Here is a 23064-nt window from a genome sequence, read left to right on the forward strand (position 1 = left end):
TATCAACTATCCTATTGCTGCACTGTCATTTAAACCAGCACTGTGAGCTACGTCCTCACTACTCAGGTTCATCCCATTTAGATGAAGCCCAGATGCCTAGATTCATTCACTTTGGGGTGCATATTAAAACTGATATTCCAAAAACGTTTCTCTGCCAGTTGGTTGTAATTACACATTTTCACCAGAGAGGGCTCCAAAACCCGTAATGTCGTGCTATTGTAAGATGAATGTGTAAATGTAAGGTGTCCTTCAGCTAAGAAAATGAACTAAGGTGTTACATAAATCAACCTAAATGTGAGGCATTAATTAGCTTCTGTCCATCAGTGACTAAATGCCTTATATTAAGTTCCATTGCTGCTATGCAGATCGCTAAATCATATGCTAGTGTTCTTTCGTGCTAACGCTTTTAAAAAATTGGGTCCTCTGCCCATCCAACAGACCTCCCTCTCAGCCCAGATGCCCAGATACATCCTTTTGGTGGAGTGTAGGACATCTGACTTTATTAGTGTGTTTGGTGTAGCTTAACAAGAGTGGCTGGTATAGCGTAGTTGGTAACATCTCTGCCTTCCACACTGTAGGCTGAGGTTCAACCCCTACACTACAGCAATACACGTCCTTGGACAAGACTCCTAACACCACCTTCACCTGCCTGTGTAAAAATAATCAAATTGTAAGTCGCTCTGGATAAGAGTGTTCCAGTTGGTTGCAATTACATACTTCTGCCAGAGAGGGCTCCAAATCCCCAAACTAATGTGGGGCTGCTTTATATGAATGCTTACATTTAGATTCCCCTACGAAAATGAAGCTTTACATTACACTAAAGTTATTGACAGTGGCTAAAATAAAGTTTCATTGTTGAAATGGAAATTTTTAACTAGTCTGCTAAGATTTTTTGGGCTAATACTTACAAAACTCTGCTAATGCTGGTAAAACCTATTGAAAAGCTATTGAAATAAACGAAATAAACCTTGGAATCGAGTAGCTTTGTTCACATTTTTGAGTTAGCGAATAAAACTTCTGTTCTTTCTGTGGAGATGACCCGTCCACAGGTGGTTTGCGTACCACTTCTAAAACTATGCTACAGCTACTGTAACGAAACAAAGGTCTATAAAACACAATTTGTGATATATTTCTCTTCCTTTGTTAGCTCGACTGTGACATCAATCCGTAACGACGTCTAATGGAGTCTAAAAAAGCTCCCACCAAATCTGAGCCGACAGCTCTGACTTTTGAATGAATATTTTAGCCTTTTCTGGGTGACTCACAGCAGCACAAGGACACCATGGTTTTTTCCTCTCCTGACCCAATAATCTTTTATTTTTAAGAAAAACATGATTAGGCCACGTAATGGAGCATCAAGGAAATATCTTCAGCTCTACGTTTAAGCAACTAAAAGCACAGAATGTTCTAGACCAGTTCCATCTAGAGAAGAAAGGCTCCAAGAGACTCATGTAGATGTAAGATGTCACTTCAGTTTAGAAGTTTGTGGTTCTTATAAGCCCTCCAGACTTCAAAAAAAAAAAAATCTAAGCTCTACCACACTGTACAGCGAGCCTTATGTGTTTTAATCGGCCTGAAGTTTTTTTAATTAATGGACGGAAGGCCTTGTTATCCTTGGCTAACCCAATTAACAGAGAAGGCCAATGGAGAGTTAACAAGTTGAAGTAATTAAAGGGGAGGAATTAAGACAATACACACACACACACACACACACACACACACACACCCACACACACTGGAGGCAGAGCTGTGTGTTTAAGTGTTCTGAAGCTTGAACTCTATAACTCAACTTTGGGAGCTTGTAGCTCTTCATAAGTCACTGCATATTAACCTTCTAAAGCTTTAGAAAGCTCCAGGGAGGCGATTGCACTAGAAATTGGTTCAGAAGGTCCATTGGAGCCTTTGAGGCTTAAATTTGCTCTTCTAAGTACTTTTTGTTGGACGTAACTGTTAAATACTGAGGGCAACAGTTTTCTGAACCTAAGTCTTGGTGCTCTACAAATCTCTCTCCACTATTTAGCTCTCATTTTTAAGATGGTGTCGATTCCATATTTCCATTGAAGCGATAGTTTGGTCCGTTTTCTGAATGTGGTTGATCATCCATCCATCCATCCATCCATCCATCCATCCATCCATCCATCCATCCATCCTCTAAGCCGCTTCTCCATCAGGGTCACGGGGGGGGGGGGGTGCTGCAGCCTATCCCAGCAGTCTTCGGGCAGAAGGCAGGATACACCCTGGACAGGTCGCCAGTCCATCGCAGGGCAGACAGACAGACAGACAGACACAGACAGTCACTCACACCCAGGGGCAATTTAGCACGTCCAATTGGCCTGACTGCATGTCTTTGGACTGTGGGAGGAAACCGGAGAACCCGGAGGAACCCCACGCAGACACGGGGAGAACATGCAGACTCCACACAGAGAGGACCCCGGCCGAAGAATCGAACCCAGGCCCTCCTTACTGTGAGGCGACAGCGCTACCCACCACGCCACCGTGCCGCCCCTGTGGTTGATCAGATGAGACATATTTGGAGTTGCTTGTTTAGTTTTGCGCTGGAGCTGCAAGGCTAAAATAGCTAACATGCTGGCAAGTAATCATTTAGCATTGTACAAACTGCTTGTAAACATTTGCCCTTAAACCATTTTGACTTGTCATTCAGATTGACTTGCTTATGCGGCTTATACTGCCATATATGAACATGGGCTAAAGTGCATCACATAGATAAGAACAGCAGTCGCGGTCCCATTTTGTCTGTCCATTTATACATTGTTATAGGTAACAGTGGCTCATACAGTGTCAGAAACCACATATTCACATCTATTTAAGATTTTTTTTCACAACTCATCACAATTCGAGGCAACTGCCATGCTAATTGTAAGGTATAAGCAGGCATTTTCGAGATGGAGAAGCCCGGTTTTTGTCTACAGGTGATTATCTACTGTGTTTAGTACTATATGGAGTTCTCAGTACTGATCATTACATTATGATTAAAACTAATAGCCTCTTTGAAAAAGAGAATGTATTTCAGTAATCTTCCAAAATTTCTCAGGAATGGCCTTAAAATGAGTTTGAGTTTTTCCATTGTGCCATGTGGGTACAGATGCCAGTGTGTTGCATATTCATTAGAACCTCTTTATTTACAGCCTCTGCATCAACCCAGTGCTTACTTATTTGCTTTAAATATGGTGCAGGCTGGAAATCACATCACATTAACTCAGAGATACCTGGTGATCTACCATCCTGGATGGTTTAGGTCCAACAAACCTGGTTCTAATATTCAGATGCTCATGAAGGCCTGCATAAGGGCCGTCATTACCTGGATCTGGTGCGTCAGATTAGGGTTGGAACCAAACTCTGCAGAGTGGTAGATCTCCAGGACCAGGCCTGGGTACATTTCATGTATTATTAGCCGTAACTCTTTCAACTCCAAAATGGTCCGAATACATGCTGGATGCTTGGTGTCGGCACACTGGCTGGTTACGTTTCTGTCATACGGAGCAAAATGAGTCATAATAGTGACTGGCGGGGTTGTGAGGGGCTGGGGGTGGTTGCGTCAAGTGGTCAGCATGGCAGTAATACACATGAAGAATGTGTGTGGCGTTTACTTGGAGAAGTGATGGATCCAGGATGCGCTGTGGGAAGAAGACAAGGCGGTGGGAGGAAGTGTGATGCTCTGGGCAGTGTTCCACTGGGTCCTGGGGGCATGGACATCAATTGGATCATGCGGACATCAATTGGACACATTTGCCACCAACCTAAACTTTGTTGCAGACCAGGTTCACTCCTTTGTGGCACTGGTATTCCCTGATAGCAGTGGCTTCTTTCAGCAGATAATGCGCCCTGTCACACTGCACTCATTGTTCTAATGGTTTGAGGATCAAGGTGCTGCCCTGGCCACAACAGATTTCAGCTTGATCCAGCATCTGTGGAATGTACCGTAACACACATGTTGAGAGGAGTAGTTACTACTTACTTTATTCTTTTTTACCCCAGCTCTGGTTGTGACTGTGCTTTTATAGAAACACATGCTGTGAGCTTTGGGCTGCTCTGCTGTGGCTGAACGTTCCACTTTGACATGCTGAAGTGCGTCACAGGCTTCTGAAAGCCCCCCCCATTTTCCACTTGACTGCACCTGGTCTCCGTGACGAAGGCTGAGGGTGATCTCTGACCTCAACAACAAGGCTTAGCACTCTTAGAGCGCGTGGAGGGAACCCTGAGGAATGTGCTAAAAGCAAGAAGCTGCTGCTCACACACACAGAGCACATTCAGTCATGCATGAGCCTCCACACAGGCGGAGTACAGCAGGGGTGATAAAAACTGACGATTAAATTATTGTTTTCTTTAATTGATCTCCTCATTAAAGCTCATAATAGTCTCAGTTTAGCTATATATATATATATATATATATATATATATATATATATATATATATATATAGTGTACTGTACACCTGCTTATTTACATTCTTAAACAATTTGTAGCATATTTTAACAATATTTAAGCTAGACAGGAAGTCGACTTGGATATTTTAGTCCAAATAAAATCTTTTATCCTTAACAGTTATGAGATGATCTAGGACACTGTCAGCGCTCTGTGCATGAGATATTTTGATTCTGTGTTAAGATGCTAGTGGGCAGTGAGAGGTCAAAGGGGAGGGGTGAGGACCTCCCAGCTAGGGAAGCAATTCTCAGCTCTCCACAAAGATGGCCAGGCTGAGGTAAAACAGACAGAACAACTGCAGCTTTCTTCATATCAAACACAATAAAAACACCTTTAAAGATGTTGACTTGCTTGGTTACCTGTGAAGACAAGAAAGGTTTGCTTCTAGTTTTGTAAGTCATGCACATTTCCACCTAAATATGGAGTTTCATTCCAAAGTGCCGCTTATCCACGTGTAACAATTTTAGATACAGTGAGATTTCTGAAAGTGTAACTATTGATTTTCATTGAAACACATTTTTAGTGGTATCACTCAATATAGCGTTGATGTTTTTTGTGTGTATGAAGCTCACTATCATTTATTTTCCTGTCACGATCGGCACCTCCCACTCCTGTGCTTCTGTTTGGTTTCCTCCCGGTTCTGCCCCCTTGTTTCTTGTCTCCCCCCTTGATTGTTCCCACCTGTTTTCCACCTGTGTCTTGTGGACCCTCGTTAGCCCTCTTGTATTTAAGCCCTGTGTTTTTCCTAGTTGGTTGTTGGTCTTTGTGTTGTGTGTTCGATGTACTGTTAGAAGTGTGTTGTATTCTCGTGTTGTTTGTTTAGTCCAGCCCCTGTTGTGGTTTTCCTGTGTTTCTTTGTTTTTGTCTGTCCCTCCTGTTCTCCGTGTTGGCTCTCTGACCCTGGACCGTCTCGACCCTGATTATGGATTTGCCCTTAATAAATCTCGCTTGTCTTCGCACATGCATGCGCCTCCTCATCACTCCGCTCCGTTACATTTGCAATGAAACTCTTCACATATTCATCAGCGTTATTGAAGGTGAAATGTATAATTCCACTGAGGGCCTCCAAAACTGTAAACAATTGCATTTTATGTGAAAAGGTGTTTAACACACTTTACTTATAACATCCAGGGGGACTAGGTGTGGGCTATTGGATTATAGCACAGAACATTTTTATGTTTTTAACAATATATATATATATTCATTATTATTATTGTTAATATTAATATTATTATTAAATATCTAATATATAATAATAATAATAATAATAATAATACGTTTGTCTTACATGGATATATGCATATATAATTTTGTCTTATATAAATGATATAACCACTTTAGCAAATAGGTTATGACAATATATGAAATATGCTCTATTTGACTCTTTAGTCTATACTTTACATTGACACTCAGAGACAGTATATCTGGTGTGTATGATACATACACTCATTGACTGTATATATATGATATATCTGATATATCCACCCTGACCATATATAGAATGTGTCTGTGTGTGTGTGTGTATATATATATATATATATATACATATATATATACACACACACACTCATTGACTGAATTCAGCCACTGTTCCTTTAACTGGACATCAGTAATGCAAATATGGAAAGTGTTCACTCTGTGGAAATCACATGACTTTCCTGTTCAGGTTCAAGGTTAAAGTGGTGTTATTGAAAGTAATGCATATGTTCTGATGAAGGTTTTTTTCCACTCATACAGCTGTAGCAAAACACTTCTTTTCAAATGAAAATCTCTTTCTTCAGGGTCAAATTTGAGCAAATAAATGTGATTCTCAACACAACATCGGAGGCAAGATTAGATTTCAGTTACTCTAGACTTTCTCAGTGATAAGACAGCGTCTTCAGCTTGGATTTAGTGTCCTGCAGGTCCATGTGAAATAAATCAAGACAATGCACAGCCTTCTCTGCATTTCTATATGGTCCTCTGGTGAAACTCTACCTACTGTCTTACATATCAATGCTTAGTGTTTGACTGTCATAGTTTGGTGCATATATATAGTGTTCTCCTCTTGCTCTCCTGCTGAGGACCCTCACCAGGTGCTGCAGTTTCACAGTTCTGACACATATCCCTGTGTGTGTTTGTGTGTGTGCAGAGTGTTTGTCATCTAAAGGAGAGGACAGGCTGTTCCGCCGGCTGTTCAGGAGGTATAATCAGTTCATCCGGCCGGTGGAGAACGTGTCAGATCCAGTGACGGTGCAGTTTGAGGTCTCAATCTCTCAGCTCGTCAAAGTGGTAAGAGCTGCTTCAGCATGTAGAACTGCAGGCTCCCCACCATATCCACACTGTCTTAAAGCCAGTACTGAGTTTTTTGTGGCACTGCTTATATCAGCTTCAGGGCATCTTCTTACAGGCTGGCTTTACATGGTGGGACTTTCACAACTAGTTACAGGTTATGAGTTATATGAAACTTACCTCTTTGGTTAACAATTACAAAAACATAATTGCGTGCAACACATTTTATTTAACATATTATTCCACTAGGTAAAGAGACTAACCCCTTACATCGCGAGCGTGTCACGATTGGCCCCTCCCAGTCCTGTACGTGTTTGTGTTTTGGTATAGTCCATGTGCTTCTTTGTTTTGGTATCCATAGTCCTGCCCCTTGTTTTGTAACTCCGCCCCTGATTGTTTTCACCTGTCCCTTGTCTTCCCGGTGTCATATTTAAGCCCTGTGTTTGCCCTTTGTTTTGGCTGGTCTTTGTTTGCTGTTGTTTGAATCTTTGTTTGCGTTATATGTTGGATGTTCTGTTTGTTCTGTTTCCGTCTGGTTTATGTCATGTCATTGCACACTTCTTTAACCTGAGAATAGCTCAGCTAATTTGCATTGAGGTTCTATGGCTAAATAATAAGCCTTAGATTAAGCATAATAAGCCTGGAATTAAGCATTTTGATGTACCATTCGAATGCTATTTTGTGTAATTGCACAAAAAATTACATACTGTTTTGTGGAAAATTCAGAAACCACCCTTTTATTTATTTCATTTACAGTGAACACACTGAATAGTGAAAACACTGAAATGATTTTGTTGTGGCTTCTGTATTACGACAATACCTGAAAGGTATACAAGCATGATGTTACTATTTACTGAAAATAAACTAAAAAGTGGGAAAAAACAATCTATTTTTAGTTAGCAGAAATCTATAGGCATACTCTACAGTCTAATAGACTATACTCTATAGTCTAATAACAGTCTAATCGATGTAACGTGTAATAGGTACATAGTTAACTAGTTTCTGTTTCTAGTCCTCATATTGTGCACGTTCTGTGATGAACAGACTAACAGAAATGGTCTAGATTTGCTTGCATTAACATCTTCTCCTTTGATGTTGTCTTTTTGGAAGTACAAGGTTTTGTTTTGACAGTATTGATTTTTACTATATATAGTCCTTTACTGTTAGCTCAGGGTATGTGGAAAATCCTTCATAGCTTTTTCCGTGAGTAAAGTGCTTTTCCCCGTTATCAGCAGAATGGTGCTCGGCCCCCTAGAAATCCAGCAGACACTGTGCTTCCAGCTGCACTCCCTGGGATTAAATTATCCACTCCAGCGGGGTAGAGCCTCCATAGCCACCGGCTTTTCTTCCCTTCACACAGCAGCAGAGCGAACACACACCTGGATTACAGATTATTCCTTTTCACGCTGCCGATCATTTGCTTAGGGAGGGAGTTTTAGAGGACGCTGCTTCTGGGTGATTATGTCGTAGGGTGGTGTTTTTTTGTAGTGTGATTATGGTCTTTACGCTGGTGGGGCTTTTTTGTGCTGATGAATGGAGCTTGTTATGTAAACACAGCAGGAGAATGCATCTAGAGAAATGACTGTATAGAGATTTAGGCTAGAATGTATAGGCGTATATATTTGGTATTGTATTGATAGAATAAAAATAATCATCCCAAACACAATATAGCTGTTTTGTTACCTAGAGTGTAGAGTTGCTGTTTATTGTTTTGCTTTGCTTGAAGTTAATCTTGTCTAAATATAGATTTCTCTCTCTCTCTCTCTCTCTCTCTCTCTCTCTCTTTCTCTCTCTCTCTTTCCATAGGATGAAGTCAATCAGATTATGGAGACTAACCTGTGGTTGAGACATGTGAGTGGTTTGTATGGTGCTGTGTGTCCGTTTTTCAACGCGCTTTTATTTCTCTGTTTAATATACCGTCAGTGCATATGTCCACTTTTAATGTCTTTTGACTTTGCACTTATAAAGATGAAATATACCACACATATATTGAAACACCACAAATTAATAGCACAGTAATTTGTTGCAAAGCTGTTGTTGGCATGCTTCAAGACGTCTACGGTAACAAGTCCATTTATGCAGCACTGTGGTTCAGTTTTGGCGCCTTCCTCTTGGCAAACCATCTTCAGTTCCCCAAGGTTACGAGGGTCCCTCTAATGGCCTCATAATTTCAAAATCCTCCATATATTTCCAATGGGAAGCAAGTACCTTCAGCTTCTTTTTAGAAACCAGACTTGAGTTATTTTGTCTGTATGTTTGGGGTCATTATCTTGTAGAAATCTCAATCCTTTTCATAGATTTAGTTTCTAGACCGGAAGTCGGCAATGGCTCTTTTACTGCCCTGTTGCGGCTCCACAGGAGAATCAGGCTACGTTTACACGTCAGGTAAAAGCGTCCCAAATCAGATTTTCGCACGAAATCAGATTTTTTTGTTTGGCTGTTCACATTATCATTTAAATGTGATCTGTATGCAACTTTAGTCTGAACAGATCAGCTCCTAAACAGACAGATATGCGCAAAAGAACAATGCTTCACGTGTCGTGCTTGTCCAGAGGTAAACATGTTATGATGGCCAGCGAACACCTGATGCTCCGGGAACATCACAGGAGCGATTATGAAGCTCCAATGGTGAACAGCTCGGCTCGTCACCCAGAATGTGTTCGAGCTCACCATAGAAAGGGGAAATGGTCAAATGGTCAGCATGGCAGTAATACACGTGAAGAATGTGTGTGGCGTTTACTTGGAGAACTGATGGATCCCGGATGCACTTTGGGAAGAAGACTGGGGTTTAATCTGAAACCTCTTCAAACAAATACAGAAATATCAGCGTAAATATTTATGAGTCTCAGCAGCACGAAATTATGACGATTGTCGAGTTGGATTGATGTAAAAGTCACATGAATTCCGATCTGGCTGTTCAGACTGATCGGATTTCAGTACCACATATGAAAGCCTCTCAAATCGGACTTGAAAATATCAAGTCCGATTTGAGATAATAGCTTTATAAGCTCTCCAGCTGGTTTCCTGTTTTATTTCGTCTGTAGCAAGAAACTGTCAAACACTTAAAAGTCTACTTTCTGTGTTTTCATTAATATTCTATTTTTTTTGTGTAAACTAGGACAATGTGTGTATATATACACACACACACACATATATATATTAACTTAAATAAATACACATACGATGTTGTGGCTCCCAAGGCGAATTGATTTTTGGTGAAAGGACAAAATGGCTCTTCTTTGCATTTGGGTTGTCGAACCCTCACCTAGGCTGATGAGATGGATGAATTCTCCACTAATTTCTCCCGATACATCATGTAATTCATGTTTCTTTCAATGTCATGTGAAGCCTCCCATACTGTTTGCAGGGAAGCAGCCCACACATAACGTTCCCACCTTTGTAATTCACTGTGCGTGCGGTGTTCTCTGGATCATACGTGGAATCCTTCCTTCTATAAGTGAGCTCAAGTTGTTGTCCTGGTCTCCAAATTCAATCTCAGTCCAACTGGCTCCACTTCGCACCTCACAGGACTTAAAGGATTTGCTGTTAACAGCACAGGACACCTTCAGAGGTCTTGTAGAGTCCATGCCTCAGCAGGTCAGAGCTGTTTTGATGGCACATGGAGGATCAACATTCAGCTACATCATAGTATAGGGCACATACTATTATTACATTTATATATTAATATAATACACATAGGAAATATTATGATTACATATATATTTATGCGTTTATAATACATACGACATGCATGTATTACCCATCCTGGCATCGAAAGGAAACAGCAGGATAGCACTGTGTGATGAGGGAGAAGCTCCGGAAGACAAGAAACATTTGCTTGTGTGTGTGTGTGTGTGTGTGTGTGTGTGTGTGTATGTGTGTGTGTGTGTGTATGTATGTGTGTGTGTGTGTGGACATAGAGAGAGCTAGAGTAGAGGCAATGGAAAACAGGAAATGGTGAACGATTAGAGAAGGAAATGGCTTTAGCAGTATGAAAAGACATGATGAGGCAATTCAGAAGTTCCAAAGTAGGAACAGATGAGGAATGAAATAAAAAGATATACTGCTGGCATCACCAAATAAATTTGACCTGGGGTCAAATTCTTGCAGAGAAAATACCCTTTGGGTCAGGCCCCTGTCGCATCAAAACAAGCTAGCTATCTAAAATGCCTGTCAGTGTATTTGAAGAGAAAAATAGGCATTTCAGAAAAGAACAGCCTGCAAAATATTTTAAATGCATTTGGTCCACACCTGAAACTGAGCTTGGGACAGAGGGGGTGGCTTGCTGAGATCGCCGAAGCAGGACCTGGGCTCTGGGTGGCTTGCTGAGATTGATGAGGCAGGACCCCTCTGTACCCCAGCAGGAGAGAGCAGTCAAGGAAGAGTGGGAGGAGACGGAGTGGTGGGATGTGAAGGTTTTGTCATGGGAAACTGAAGGGAGAGGGAAGACTGTGGAATGTAGAGAGGGAGATGTTTCAGGAGTGGTGGGATGTGAAGGTTTTGTCATGGGAAACTGAAGGGAGAGGGAAGACTGTGGAATGTAGAGAGGGAGATGTTTCAGGAGTGGTCCTTCTCTCAAACTACATTTATTTCATAACTCTCCTTAAAATGCTCTAAAATGATTAGCCACTCTGTGTAATCTATCATGAAAGAACATGACTGTTTTAGTTTGCATGGCCATGAAGCCTTGTGCATGTTACTCATGCCATAGGCACTAATATATCCACTATTACCATGACAGATTTTGAACTTTAAGCTGGTAACAAGCTGGATTGTGCCTTTTTTCTTTCGCCTAGAGAACACAAAGTGCATTATTTCCATAAACAATCGGAAAGATCGACTCGTCCGACCACAGCACATGTTTACAATGTTTACAGTGTTCATCAGTCCATTTCAGATGAGTTGAAGTCGGCAGTGTTTCTCGACGTTGTTGAGATATGGCTGGTATTCATTTACATTGACTTGTCAAAGTATTCCTAAGCCTATGTGGTGGTATCAGTCACAGAAGCATGTCAGTGTTTAATAAAGTGCCATGTGAGGGGTCAAAGATCACAGGCACTCAGTCGGGGTTTTGGCCTTGCTTTTTACGCAAAGAGGTTTGTCCAGATTCCCTGAATCTTTTGATGATATAATGCACCATAGATTGTGAAATACCTAAAGTCCATGCAATGACTTTTCGAGAAACTTTGTTCTTAAACTTTTGGAGTACTTGCTGATGCATTTTTTGGTAAAGTTGCGAGTCTCAATCCACTGTGACAATATATTTGTAATATGTTGGCAACATCCATTTCAGAAATATCATACAATTACAAAAAACACCTAAGCTGATAAGATGAAAACATTACATGTCTTTGTACTGTTTCTGTTTAAATATAGGTCAAAATGAATTTACAAATCACTGTCTTCTATTTTTATTTGCATAGAGCTGTTTGTAGAAAACAAATTATGATTTTATGTTGATTTTATGATTTGTCATGAAGCATATTTACAGATCCTCATATAAATTTATTCCATTTGTGAGCGAGGTGCGGGGTGCACCAAAATAGGGCCACATTCGGCTCACTCTGGCGCAAATTAAGCCCTAGTGTGAATCAAGGGCTTTAGTACAAGGCTGCCAATTCAGCATTCTACACAAAAGAGTCTTTATACCTCATTGTCCTCACAATTGGAGCTCTAAATCTGCAGCCTAGTGTTAAAGGCTTCAATTCTTTCTACAAGGGATGGTCAGAATAGTCTGTAATGTGCTGGACCTTCATCAGGACTGTGCAGTGCAGGGCTACTTCAGAAAGGAGTGTGAAAGACTACCATATAGGACACAGTCACCTTATACATGTAGCTCACATCTGCCAGCAGCTGTGCACTCGTGAACTCTTAGCAGGCTCTTCTAGTGGAGACACTTTTAGCCTTCAATAATTCATTGTTTTTTTCCAGGCTGCTAAAAGAAATATCTTTAACGCACACAGCACCACCATACCGCAGTATCTTGAGGAGTGTGTTGATCCTCTTGAGAGTTGCTATAGCCTGATGTATCACAGACAAACCGAGCATTCATCCACTCAGGATTACTGTAAAATGAGATTATTTTGTATAGAAGATGAACCTGCGATGATAATCATTTTCAAGGATTTTGAACTATGCTGACATTATTCCAGTAGTAATACCAATACTGCATCCTGAAGAACATCTTGATCTTCCTAAGAATATATTGTCCATTTGCTTGGATGACACTTCCATTACATATATATGTGTAGCGCAATCCTAGCTTGATAAATATCAATATAATCAATATAAATGTCTGTATTTTTTAACACAAACCACGAACTAAGAAAAAGGTTTATCTATGGCTGTTGAAACTGCAGCGTTGATTATTTATTTTGAACTACATGAAACTGTATTTTTATATTTTACTACAATTTTTTCTTAAAACAGAAATAAATACATGGAAGCCACAACAACTACGTATAATATTACAGGTTCCGTTCTTTCCAGGAATCTTGCTTTTAGCTTTCAGGGATATTTTCAGATCAGGTGGTCAGTCCATTATTCTGTGAACACCAGCAGCTTCTTTGTTTGATGTGTCTGTTTTCTTTACTCAGTAAGAGCTTCTTGTCAGCTACACATCCTTTCAGACTCATAGTGCTGAGTTGTCTTTTCACAGTGGAAGGATGGACAGAAACACTTGTTCAGATCTGAATCAAGAGTGGAGCTTGATTTTCTCAGCTGTTTATCTGATTGGGACAGTGTTGGTGGTCTACCAGCTCCTCCAGGTGGTTGTTAGGAATCTGATTTTCTTTTGATCAGTTTTTGGACTCCAGTTTGGAAACCACTTCCGCCTTCATAATGCAAGTGTATTATCTTATATATTATCCACTTATATACACTCCTCAAAAATATCTCCTTCAAGATGAACAACAAGTTTGAATTGTTCTGCCATTCTAATGTGCTAACCAATGTAGAAATACATGAACTTTCTTAATGTTATTTCTGCAGTCATATTTCTATATATACTGTGCGAGGGGTCGCACAGACTAGTCGACTAGTTGATTTGTTGACTTCGCTGCAGGGCCATGATGCTTTGAGCTTGATGTTGACTAGTCACCCATCACAGGATTATGACACCTTAGAGAACACATGTGAGAAGCCTGGTGATTTCAGGGTCCATGTCTCTGGTTTCCTGAAAGCTGGTAATGCTCATTAGAAAGGGGCACATCACGCTGTACTGACCCGTGGAGTTTGGCTTCATTTTAACATTTCACAACCAATCTTTAGTGCTTTAAAGTTCAGTTATTGAGTGTTATTATCTTTAGTTTCCCAAAGATGACAGTAAAAAGTCATGTGTCGTTGGAGAGGGACCATAGCAGCTTATCATCCTGTAAAGTTTGAAGTTGGTTAGTCTTGTCTTTGTGGAGTTACAGCACTCTAAGTTTGTTTGTCTCTCCAGACTTGTCTTGGTGAGGCCACCTAAGGTGCGCCTAAGTAGGGGGAATTTGCGAGATTCCAGGGTCAGAATGTCCAGTTCCCTGGAGGCTAGCATTGCGATCCGGGACTCATTGGAAAGGACATGTCACACTCCCTGCAAGTTGCTTGTTGCAAAGCATTCCCTTTTCCTGTGGTTTTATTCATGATGTCGTCAGCGTTTAGTCGGCTTGACTTTCAACACATAACTGCTGACTTTAAAAAATCTTGCAACCCCTAATTTGTGCACCAGTAGATTTTCATTTGAATGTGTTTTTGAATGTGTGTGAAGTGGTTTGGGGTTGTGTGTGTGTGTTTGTGCCCTGCAGTGTAGTGTAATTAAAGTGCGCAGTGCCTGATGGCAGGATCCGCATTATCACTGAACGCAGAGAGACCAGCAGCATTAATACTGCATCACATCACATGGAGTCACACACACACCATACACCCTGTATTTCATAGATGCTAAACCCCTGTAGTATATCCAACCACTCACCACCTTCTCAGTACAGTATATGACCTCATATAGTACCATTTCTCCTTCACAACTGCAAGCATTCTGACAATGACATTTTAAAAAATGCCCAAACCTCACATCCTGTTTTTACAATAAGGAGGGTGCAGTCCAGGCCATATGACTGTTGTGTGTGCACAGATTTCTGTGTGAGCAGAGCTGAAAGTGAAATTCCACTGATGTCTTTCAGATGTAAACTGTGTCATTCAGAGAAACGTACAGACAGAAACATTTACGGTCCATCAGGCAATGTATTTGTAACTGTAAGCAATCTGTAATAACTAATAATAGGTCTTTGTATAATAGAGCTTTTAGAGACATTAAATCCCCTTCACTGTGAACAACTGTGACTCTGCAGTGTCTCTGAAAAGGTGCATTTCACATCAAACCTCTCTGAGGGATCTTAAAGATTGAATTATTGAAAAAAAAAAAGGACCAATAACAAAAAAATGCAGTTTATTGTGGCATTAACATATTTAAAATGACCTAAAATAAAGACAGTAGTGTGTAAGTACATGCACATGGATATTTTAGTACCTGCAACATATGCTCTTCTTGGTTCCACAATCAAGGAAGTGGGTCATTCATTTATAGTCCCTGTAACGAACAATGTCCTTGAGAGTCTTGAGGCTAAAGCTTTAGCATTAGCTATAAAAGTGTTACTAACTTAGCTTAATTAGCTTTGGTAGTTACTATCCTTAGAGCTTACATTACATTTAGGCTCATGGCAATGCGAGTCAAAAAATGGCAGATAAAAAGGTTGAATTGGGTTTGTGAAACTTCTGCAGACCACCGCTTTAAGGGATGGTTGTCAGACACAGACTAAGCTTATCGTAGTGGAGGAATAGGCTTAATCTGGTAAAGATATCCTCACTATAGTGTCCTTGTGGTGTAGCGTGTGGTTTAATAGTGCCAGTGAAGATGTCCTCTCTCAGCCCATCATCTTGTGCTTGAGATCATGTTGTGTTTAAGATGTGTGAAAGTGTGCAACTGTCACGCGAAGAGACATGCCACGTCTTTGCACATGAATAAATCACAACAGGACAAGGCACTGTGACTAACAGACTGAGAGAGCGCGAGAGAGAGAGAGAGAGAGAGAGAGAGAGAGAATAAGTGAGATGTTCTTTTCAAACCTTCAGTGTTATATCCAGGTGGTGTAACTGACAGCCATTCATGTGACTGAGCATAGGTGTCACTCGGAGAAAAAAAAACAGCAGAAAAATAACTTGCACTCACTTTTTACATATAGGAATGAGAACAAATGCTGGGGGGGAGGACAAAAGTCCTTGAAAGAGTAGCTGTGAAAAGCCTGAATGGTTGTCCTTTGGTTTTAATGATAAAACAGAACCAGAATCATTTAATATCAAATTACATTTTCACACATACAAGGAATTTCTTCTGATGACATTTCAAAGATGGTAAAAGTTATATATATATATATATTTCAGCAACATTAAAATATGAGCATATTATTATAGTATAGTGTAGGTATAGTTATGGCGCAAATTGGTAGATGTTAGCAGTTAAAGCAGATGCTGTAGCGTGAATGAATTTTATGGTCTTGCTTGGTGATAAGAAGCTAAGGCCGAGAGGAAATCACGAGCTTGTCAATTTCTGATTAATGATCCTTATTTTTGTCAATTATGTTTTGCAGGTATGGAATGACTACAAGCTGAAATGGTCACCAGCGGAATTTGACGGCATCGAGAACATCAGGGTTCCATCCAGTAAAATCTGGAGGCCTGACATTGTGCTGTACAACAAGTAAGTCCAGTCAATCAGGGAAATGTGACCTTTGAAATTGAGTTCAAATGTTTTCAGAGACAGTCTTTGCTTCCTAATTTCTTTGGAGGATGAGGAAAACATTCCACAGTTCAATTATGAAAGGTGCCTGAAAGGGTAGAAAGTTCTCTCTCAAATTTCATGTTTTAAATGAACTTTTGAATCACTTTTCCACTGCAGTGCTGTAGGTGACTTCTTGGTGGAAGACAAAACCAAAGCTTTACTCAGGTACGATGGCACCATCACATGGGTTCCACCAGCCATCTTCAAGTCCTCCTGCCCAATGGATATCACCTACTTCCCCTTCGACTACCAGAATTGCTCTATGAAGTTTGGTTCCTGGACCTATGACAAGGCCAAGATCGATCTGGTGTTGATCGGCTCCAAGGTCAACCTCAAGGACTTTTGGGAGAGCGGCGAGTGGAAGATCATTGACGCACCTGGATACAAGCATGACATCAAGTACAACTGCTGTGAGGAGATATACACGGACATCACCTACAGCTTCTACATCCGCCGCCTTCCTCTATTCTACACCATCAACCTCATCATTCCATGCCTCCTCATTTCCTTCTTGACCGTCCTGGTCTTTTACCTTCCGTCGGACTGTGGTGAGAAGGTTACCCTCTGCATCTCTGTCCTCCTCTCTCTCACTGTGTTCCTGCTGGTTATCACAGAGACCATCCCGTCTACATCCTTGGTCATCCCACTCATTGGCGAGTACCTACTTTTCACCATGATCTTCGTTACGCTGTCCATTGTCATCACTGTCTTTGTACTCAACGTCCACTACCGAACACCCACTACCCACACCATGCCTGGATGGGTCCGCTCCGTCTTCCTTCAGGCCCTGCCTCGCATCATGCTGATGCGCCGTCCCCTTGTTCAGTCAGAATCTTCAGGGAAGGGTGGCGGACCTGAAAGTGGGGGCTCGTCCGGGATTGGTGGCAGCGGAGGAGGGGGAAGAGGAGGAGAAGGGAAGAAGCGGAAGAACAGTAGTTCCCAGCAGGGGGCCATGAACTGTTTGGAGTTTGGCGAGGGCAAGGGTTCAGGGGAAGGGAAAAAAGGGGGCTGTCCATGCCACCCTTCAAAGGAGGGGCCTGAGGTGGATTGTGGGAAAGTGAGCCGTCAGTTGAGCCCACAGGCAATAAATACAGTGGTAGCATTTTCAGTGGTTTCGCCAGAGATCAAACAGGCCATAGAGAGCGTCAAGTACATTGCGGAGAACATGAGGAGCCGCAACAAGGCTAAAGAGGTACGGACACTCTCACACTTCATTTCTGGCTCTCTCTCTTTTAGGGACCAACAAATATATGGCAGATGAGGCCATTATTAAGGTTCCATGAATTAATTTCCACTATCAGGTAAAACCAGTGGCAAATTGTGACTATTAGAGCTAGGACATCAGACCAGGCCAGTTCAAAAACCGAGAAAAAAGCCACCTCTAGCACCCCTATTCAATTTTCAGTACTGTGGTGGTTCACATGAATATTTGTGGCTGAACAAGGATGTTTGGAGTGCCTGTTGGAGTTCACATTCACAGTCAGTGACACATTTAGGTCTTACAGAAGGCTTAGACTGACGTTTGTTCTCACTAAATTGGTCCCATTCTTTGCATATAAAAACACAGTTAGTTGATTCCACTGTCACTTTGCAGTTATGTTGATGGATAACCTGACATGTAAAGTCTTGAAGTCCTAACCAATAGGCGTTTTTAAAGTTTAACCCTCCTGTATGCAAATAAAAAAATGAAATACGGGTTAAGAGTATTACACAATACTTGCAGAGTTTTATATATATATATATATATGTGTGTGTGTGTGTGTGTGTGTGTGTGTATACAGTCTAATCTAATCATAGAAGGCCCTCAGAGTTTCCCTCTAAGTTAAACATGGATACAGTCTGACAACAGTGTGCTATAACACTGTGAGTCCGAACCAGAGTTTGGGTTTTTGTGGCGATGTATCTTTTTTTTTAGTTTGGTTTGTTTGATTTCACACCGTAATGGCTAAAGTGCACCAAATTACACCCACGGGTGTTTAGGTCTGAGAAAGAAGCCCTTAGTCACTTCCACATTACAGCCACAAAAAAATGTAATTTTCAGGAGCCCAACACTGGACAACAACCACATCTATCCCTCACATATATTAATGATTCAAATGTATTGATTCAAATTGTACTGCCCATAATGTGTATTAAAATAGAGGTGCTTAACACACATGAATCACAATCAAAGCAATAAAAGTTTACCTTACTTGATCTCTGCGCTTTTGATTGAACGTAACCAGTCAAACCAACTAATATTGCTTGTCTACTGTTATTAGCAGCATCTTGTGCTGCAGGAATGATATGAGCATCTGAGAGTCGTACAGCACTGAGGCACTGCTAGAAGAAAAGGAAAGGCTCTGATGTTGAATTCCATCATTTGATGTGGACCACCGTAAAAATACATTCCCACCAGCAGCAAATTGTTCACTTAAAAGAGGACAGAGAATGTTTGTTGACAGCTGTCAAAATGGACCCACACTAAAGAAAACTGAAGATTGGTCTGAACTTAAAAGGGTACATATGAAAGCACCCTAAGAAACTGAGAGCTGACATTCAAGCGAATGCTTGAAATGAGCGATTATCTACATTTTTAGCTCCTTAACATTGGAATGTCTTTCCTCCTTACCATCTTCCTGCCTTTCTTTCTCTCTAAAGCAGCCATGTTCCACTTCATGTATGGATAGACCCTACATCACATTCACACCCCCCCCCTCCCCCAGAACGACTCTGCAGGTCCTCTAAATGCACACTCTCAAATGCTCAGACATGTTCATCACTTATGTTAACTAATTTGACGAGTGCCGTCACAGAGCAGGATAATCTTTGCTTGTCACTCTTCAGGCACAGCCTTTGCTGTGAACAGCTAAAGCAAGTGGATCAAGCCTAAGACCCCGAGATGTATCCAGCCAAACAAGTCCGACCGCCACGATGCCTACAGTGTCACAGGCTTTAGTGCTGTAATATCCTCATTAGCATAAATTATGACTCACAGCTCCAAATCTAGCATGAGTTTGCAGAACAACACGCTCCGCCGAATCAGAGCGTTTAGAGAGGAGCTTTTTATCTAAAAATACAGCCTTTAAGTCCCTCAGTGGAGGATCAGACTTTGATATGGAAAAGTCTACACGCTTTTTTTCTCTCGCCTTCTCTGCCTTGTCACTGAGGTGGCATCTTAGGGACGAACAACATTAGCATCGTAATACTCGATAGACACTGGTTTTAGCTGATAATGATTATGGAATATTCGTCGTAATGCTTCTTTGGTGGTGAAGCAAATTCTTCCCTGTTTTCTCAGTTTTACCTGCGTCCGTGTTCTTATTTCACATTTCTACCTTAAATATCTTCTGTATTTTGCCTCTTTCAGGTGGAAGACGACTGGAAGTACGTTGCCATGGTGATTGACCGGATCTTCCTGTGGGTTTTTGTGCTGGTCTGCATGCTTGGAACGTTCGGCCTCTTCTTCCAGCCTCTCCTTGGTTTTCTCTCGTAACTGCCAGCCAATCGCATGCACAGGCTTAACTGTCCCAGCCAATCAGAGACACGGGACAGTCTGTTTCAGCCAGTTACCCAAATCACTGACACGACCACTTCTGCTTTGTGATAATGAAAAGACACCACAATAGACTGACAGCTTGGCTCAGCAAACAACCAATCAGGTGTTGATGCTCACTACTGTAGTGCGATAAACAGTGGTGCACTTCTTGCAGTGGTGCAAGGTCCTCGTAAAAGCAAATTGGCAAAGTCCTAAACTAGTAAACTTTCAGCAAACTTATTTTGCTTAAAATAATTGGCCAAAGGAAGTGGGAACCTCAAGTTTGTGAGCTTTGAAAACCAATTTCCGAGTTGGCCTGGACCACCTGAATGCACCAGTCTGTACAGATCTTTGCCTCTCAGATGATTAATAATAATTTCAGATTCTCAGATGTAGTTTCTTAAATCACTTGCAGTACTGCGTGAAAATCAGAGACCACCTTTCATTTATTTAATTTCCAGTCAGAAGATATTTGTGAAAAGATTTGAAGACAATAAACTTGCACAAGGAAGAAGAAAGTCCAAAACTAATTGAAAAAAAAAGCAGGAGTTCAAAAATGATCAAGACATGGCAGACCACCAAAACTGCCCCCATTAGATAAACAGCACTTAAAGCTTTCATCTTTGAGAGAGAGGAGAACATCAAGCTCCAGGGTCCAGACCTCAACGTCACTGAATGGGTAATAGGGATCACAAGGTTCATGAGAAAGTACAACCAACTTCTAGGGCTGAACTTTCCTTGACAAGTGTTCCAAAAAGAATGAAAGCTGCAATAGAGGCAAAGTGTGGACACACGTAATATTGAAGCGTTTGATACTGTATCGATTTTTTGTGGAAAATAAACAAACGGAGGACAGTGTCTGAGTTTGGCACAGTACTGTGTATTTTAATGTCCAGCTTACACAGTTATTGTAACTGTCAAGAGACCAATAACTTCGTCTGATGGAGACAAACAGCCAGTAGCTACTCAGGAAAACAGATCAAAATAAAGACTGACCAATGGAAAGAAAAGTGCGAGTAGTGGATACACAGGCAGGCTTGTAAACCCGGGAATAGCGTTAGACTGTGGATGATTAAATAAAACACTCAAGTGGGTCAGATTTACATAGCCTCTCATTAACGGGCCCCACTTCCGTTTGTTAATTTGCGGTTAGCATCGCTTTAATTAATCCGCCTTTCCATTATGTGTCACGTCACGCTGTGCCGAATGCTTCGTTTTTCCATTTGAAGGGGGGAGGGGGGTTGGGGGGGGGGGGTTGTGGCCAGGATGTTTGAACTGAAATGTTCCACTTGAGTTTTTTTTAAAAAACAACTGTCGTATGATTCTCTTGACACTTCTCTCTCTTCCTTGCTCTCTCTTCCTCTTTTCCTCCCTCCCTCTCTCTCTGCCACAGACATAATCCCTTCTTCAGTGTCACTGTTTAACATTTTTTTTCTTTACAAAAGCTGCACTTCTTCTTGTCAGCCGCTGACACTTTTGTAAATCTACCTTTTTTTTTTTTTCTTCACAGACGTCCTTCAAATAAACAACACTTCTTGTCTGACATCTTACTGCCTGATTCAAGTTCCTAACACTGTTGACATGGGTTACTATAGATCTATGCGCGTATCCATAAGCGTTCGGGGAGCGGGCGCGCTTATCTCTGGCCGCCTGCAGTGGCAGCAGCTAGAAATGCCTCTGGTTTTACGACTGGCTTTAGTCGTGTTAAAAGAGCTGTTTGAAGTGGCTGCATTATCATAAGTGTTCCTTCAGGCTAATGTAAAAGCGACTCCAGCCGACTTTATTCCATCTGAACCCCCCCGCCGTAGGAACCACTGTGCTCCTATAGGGCCACGTTCAAAGCTGCCGACTTGCGTGAGCCACTTAAGCTCACAAGCTACGTCAGTGGGTATGTAGCAAAAGTTGCCCATATTCAGATTTGCGCTACGTGAGTGCTTAAAGGAGAACGCCATCAATTTGGCAAAATTAATTAATCATTCAGTGTTTTTGCTGTAAACAAAATCATTCAGAGTGGTTTGGTGCGAAGAATTGGAGCCAGGCGTCCGACATGACCAGTGAATTTACATGTGTCTTATATGTTTTATATGCTACGCTGATAATGGTGAAATACTGCGAAATTCCAAAAAATACGTGCTGCTTTTTCTCTACAAACCGAACTAAAAGTCTAAGACTAACTGATTGAAGACCAGTGAAAAAATGCAAAGCAGATTTCTTGAAATGCCAGCTGCTAAAAACATCTGCTGTTACCTCTGTTGTACACTGTATTTCCAAAAGTATTCGCTCGTCTGGCTTCACACACATATGAACTTGAGTGACATCCCATTCTTAATGTGATGTCGGCCCACCCTTTGCAGCTATAACAGCTCCAACTCCTCTGGGAAGGCCAAAAGAAGCGCCAAACCCAGACTCATCCATCGGATTACCAGACGGAGAAGCGTGATTGGTCACTCCAGAGAACTCGTCTCCACTGCTCTAGAGTCCAGTGGCGGCGCTTTACTCCACTGCATTCCACGCTTTGCATTGCGTTTGGTGATGTAAGGCTTGGATGCAGCTGCTCGGCCATGGAAACCCATTCCATGAAGCTCTCTACGCTGTTCTTGAGCTGATCTGAAGGCCACATGAAGTTTGGAGGTCTGTAGTGATTGACTCTGCAAAAAGTCGGTGACCTCTGCGCACTGAGAAATGTATGTGAGTGAAATAAATTAGTCGCCGTTAGCCACTGTGCGTCTATCAGTGTAAGCCTTTAGCTTACACACAGTTTAAGTTGGCCACACAATAAAATAACTGCTTTGCTCTCCTTCCTCATAAACTGGTGAGCGGAGTAGCGAGTAGTTTGTTATTGACGCCGTCAATTTCCATCTACTGGGTTGTTCTGCTTCAACGCAGTGGGTTCTGTCTCTGTCTCTCTGTCTCTCTGTCTCTCTGTCTCTCTCTGTTTTGACTCTTCTTCAAGCTGCTGAAAATCATTTGTGTGTTCAAGGTCAAATTGATATGCCTCTACGGCGTTTTGGAAACAGAC

General features: G+C 41.5%; 1 protein-coding gene across 1 annotated transcript in view; it reads left to right on the top strand.

The window, feature by feature from the left end:
- Positions 1–20802, top strand: part of chrna6 (cholinergic receptor, nicotinic, alpha 6) — a 36049-nt gene extending 15247 nt beyond the window's left edge. The window contains exons 2-6 of the mRNA XM_017684404.2: positions 6575–6714; positions 8521–8565; positions 16338–16447; positions 16646–17720; positions 19878–20802. Coding sequence (XP_017539893.1) covers positions 6575–6714; positions 8521–8565; positions 16338–16447; positions 16646–17720; positions 19878–20003 — 1496 coding nt within the window. The 3' untranslated portion in view covers positions 20004–20802. The remainder of the gene's footprint in view (positions 1–6574; positions 6715–8520; positions 8566–16337; positions 16448–16645; positions 17721–19877) is intronic.
- Positions 20803–23064: the final 2262 nt, after the last annotated feature.

Source organism: Pygocentrus nattereri, chromosome 22 (genome assembly GCF_015220715.1).
Source record: "Pygocentrus nattereri isolate fPygNat1 chromosome 22, fPygNat1.pri, whole genome shotgun sequence".
Lineage (NCBI taxonomy): Eukaryota > Metazoa > Chordata > Actinopteri > Characiformes > Serrasalmidae > Pygocentrus > Pygocentrus nattereri.